General features: G+C 42.4%; 1 protein-coding gene across 1 annotated transcript; it reads right to left on the bottom strand.

Moving 5' to 3' along the window:
• Positions 1 to 398: 398 nt before the first annotated feature.
• Positions 399 to 3923, bottom strand: LOC113229343 (uncharacterized protein K02A2.6-like). The gene has a single exon (XM_026462899.1). It carries the CDS (start codon positions 3921 to 3923, stop codon positions 399 to 401), a length of 3525 nt encoding a protein of 1174 aa, XP_026318684.1.
• Between the last annotated feature and the right edge of the window lie 141 nt (positions 3924 to 4064).

The raw sequence follows: 4064 nt of genomic DNA, 5'->3' as shown, positions 1-4064 counted from the left end.
CACATCTTAAACACACAAACACATAAAATCATGCACATCAAACTCTCGGAAAGATTTATTTGGTTGTAAGACTCAACGAGCTTTGAGTCATACAACCAAAACCGCATACGTAGAAAGGGACAAAAAATAATATTGTTTTCTCGTTTACTCTAAAATGTCTGTGCATAAATCTATCTCGCTTATACGGTTTTTATTATTAATAGAGCCCCTCTACCCAATTCTCCCTCTACGGTATCAGCAAGAGTAAAACAGACTGAAATAAACTAATATTAACATAATCCAAGCATTTTTATTATTTGCAGAAGGCATTTTACAGTGTCAATTTCAACCATAGATCTACCAACCATAGTGTGTATATATATATATATATATATATAACATTCGTCCATCCCTACAATTTACAACATCTCCTCGATAAGCCGACGAGGTCGCCTGATGGTGCGCTCATGGCGCTTTGATGCTCGCTGTAGGGACGCCGTGGTAGGTGGCGAATGCGTAGTAGCAGCGCATGGCCGCATTGGGGTGGTAGCTGAGTTCTGCGTTCCTGACGAACTTGCAAGGGGTTCCACCTCACTCGTGTTTATATGATGCGGGTCGTGTGTGGCCTGAGAGCCATCAGTAGAAACTGGACTGATATGGTCGGCTAAGCGGGAACGCACTTGATCAGCATGATATCTCCTTTCTACCCCATTGGCTGTGTCTACGGTGTACGAGTATCTATGCGTACGTCTGGATATGGTAGCAGGTTCCCATCGTGACCCATCCCGGGCTCGGACAAACACGCTGTCCCCCGATCTAAAACATGGTGTTAAATTTTCTGAATTTATATTAGCCTGTATCTGCCTATGCTGCAGGGCCTTTTTAGAGTTAGGGCGTGCGTTATCCAAAATACAATGCAGCTGACGTCCGAACATAAGTTGTCCTGGGCTCTTACCGGTGGTGGTGGAATGAGGTGTTATGCGGTAGGAAAAAAGGAAATTTTCTAGTCGTCCTTTCAAGGTGAGATGGTCACTGGCACTTGATGATAGCCTGGATTTGAAAGTGCGAACCAGACGTTCAGCCAAACCGTTAGTCCGGGGATGGTACGGGGATGATTTTATGTGTAGAATACCCTTGTCTCTACAATAGTCCTGAAATTCCTGAGAAGTAAACTGTGGTCCATTGTCAGAAACCAAGAATTGAGGGAAGCCGAACGTGGTGAAAATGGAATCTAACTCTTCACACAGTTTAGAAGTAGTTATCTGGTTCATGGGTTTAATTTCGACCCATTTCGAAAGCGCATCTGCTAAGACAAACCAATATTTTCCCTCGAACGGGCCTGCAAAATCAATGTGTAGCCTTTCCCACGGGTTGTCAGGAACGGACCACGAGTATATAGGCAATTCAGCGTTGTTCGGCCGATTCTCTTGGCATTTGCGACAACGTTTAATGTACTCCTCAATGTCATCATCAATGGACGGCCACCATACGTAAAAACGTGCTAGCGCTCTCATTGCGGATATGCCTGGGTGTCCTGTATGCAGATATTCCAAGGTGGCCTTTCTCAGGGTGTTCGGTATTACTATTCGACCTTGCCACATTAATATCTTATTTTCAATGGACAACTCAGTGCGCTTCCGAGCATAGGGCTTTAAGTCATCTGAATAAAAATTTTCACGCCAGCCGGTCTTAATGTACTCTATTACCTGTTTAAGCAAGGGGTCCTTCCTTGTCGCGCCTCGTACACTGTCCTCTGTTAACGCAATATCCGAAACTCTTTCATGCTGCAACTGAGCTACCACTCTGTGTACTGTCAATTCTGCATTAGACGGTTTATCTTCTGGATTGGGCATCCTAGAAAGAAAATCAGCCATAAAATTTAGATGCCCTTTTGTAAAAACTATATCGTAGTCATACCCTCCAATGATTAAAGCCCAACGCACTAGACGGTTATTGACAATCTTCGGCAAGTTACGTTGTGGCCCCAAAACGTGAATCAATGGCTTATGATCAGTGCTAAGTATGAATTTGGTACCACGTAAATATTGATCAAACTTTTGGATTCCAAAAAATATTGCTAAAGCTTCTCGGTCAATAACTGAATATTTAGTTTCCGCTGGTCTTAGTTTCCTTGAAGCAAAAACGATAGGTTGAATTTTGTCTGCCGATTTATGATATAGGACGGCACCCACACCTTTTTCCGAGGCATCGCAGGCTAAATACAATGGGCGCTTTTCGTCAAAAGCAACAAGCGGTTTCGATTTACTAATAAGATCTTTTGCGTTCTTAAAACTCGTATTTTCTTTGACGGTCCATTGCCACTTCCGGCGACCACTAGTCAATGCATGCAGATCTGCGCAGACACTATGTAGGTGAGGAATAAATTTCTCGTAAAAATTTATAAGACCTAAGAACGACCGCAGTTCTTGGGCGTTAGTGGGCGGTGTCGCTTTCATTATTGCATCAATTTTCGATTTCGTCGGCCTAATTCCGTCTTTAGTAATTGTGTGCCCTAGGTATTCAATCTCTGTCTGGAAAAATGAACATTTCTTTAAATTGACTTTTAAGCCCGCCTTATCTAGTTTGCTAAACACGGTCGATAGCGTTTGGAGGTGTTCAATGTCATTTTTCCCTGTTAAGGCAATGTCGTCAAAATACACTGCGACATTTGGTACACCGTCCAAAAGTTCATCCAAGTAATGTTGGAAAATTGAAGGAGCTGTTGAGATTCCAAATGGCATCCTATTGTATTGATAATATCCTTTGTGCGTAGAGATTGTCAGGTACTGTTTCGACTCTGGAGCTATTTCAAATTGCAAGTACGCATCCCTTAAATCTATTTTCGAAAATTTGGCTCCATTTGCCAGATTTTGTCGTAGCTGGTCAAAGAGTGGGACTGGGTGAGAATGAGTGACAATAACAGGATTAATAGTGCTACGAAAATCACCGCAAATTCGGATTTGGCCATTTGTTTTTACGACATTCACTGTGGGTGTAGCCCATTCTAATGGCGTGACATTTGGATCAACTTTAGTCACGATTCCTTCGTCAACTAAACGTTGAAGTTCAATTTCTATGTTTTTACGCATGGAAAACTTAACTGGTCGAGCAGGGACATGTTTAGGTACTGCCCCAGGTTTTATATGAATGTTGACTTCATAATTTTTAACTTTTCCTAGTTTATTATCAAAAAGGGATGAAAAGGTTGAAAGTACCTGTTTAAGCGTAGTGGTGTGTTGAACGGGTTTAACCGAATAGACTGGCTCTGGGAATGTCATTTTATACATCTCGCTCCACTGGAGGCCAAAAAGCATTGAATTGGCGTCTTCCATAACCACAACAGGTAATATTTTCCGCTCTCCCATGATTTCAACGGTTACGTCTGTGAGACCTTTTGGTTTGAGCTTAAGGTTCCCATAAGCTCGTAGCTTCGGTGCCGTGGTTAGAGAGGGTTCTCCGATCCGCTTCCAGAAATTTGTGCTAATAATGAGGTACACGGATCCTGGGTCCCAATCGAATGTGCAACTGACACCGTTGACGGTTACATCAATTCTCTTGCTGTCCTTGTTTCTCTTGCGTTCAACCTTGAAGACATCATCACTTTCATCAGAACTCGTGTCAAAAGACTGTGACGAACTTCCATCATTGTGTGCATTGTTCTTAATTTTATGCAGTTTGTTACTATAATTGGTTGGTTGTTTCTTTTCTGTAGCGGTGCTCGCTAAATATGCCCTACCAGACTTTATACAGCAACTTTCAAAATGACCTTGTATGTGGCATTCATCGCATGTATGGTCTTTTGCTTTGCAAACGTTTAGCCTATGTCTCTCTTGTGCACTGCATCGACGGCACTGGTTTGGACTTAGTTTGCGTAGAAACGTACATTGTTTATAGTGACGTCCTGTACTTGTTCTTGCTTTTACTTTATTAGCGGTAGCGGGCATGCTACTATCAGCATCACCTTCTGCTAACTCTCTGGACTGAGCTACTGCAAAGAATTGATCGAAAGTAACCTCTATAAGTTTTCCGTCGTAAGTCTCTTGAAGGTCTGGCCATTTCTGTTTTAGGTCCACTTCTAGTTGAGG

Source organism: Hyposmocoma kahamanoa, unplaced genomic scaffold, assembly GCF_003589595.1.
Source record: "Hyposmocoma kahamanoa isolate Upper Pololo Valley unplaced genomic scaffold, ASM358959v1 47556, whole genome shotgun sequence".
NCBI classification, from domain to species: Eukaryota; Metazoa; Arthropoda; class Insecta; order Lepidoptera; family Cosmopterigidae; genus Hyposmocoma; species Hyposmocoma kahamanoa.
This window is presented reverse-complemented; position numbering and strand designations above follow the sequence as displayed.

Excerpts from the sequence above, each read along its gene's own strand:
- LOC113229343 (XM_026462899.1), bottom strand. The coding sequence starts at position 3,923 with ATGCCCGCTACCGCTAATAAAGTAAAAGCAAGAACAAGTACAGGACGT.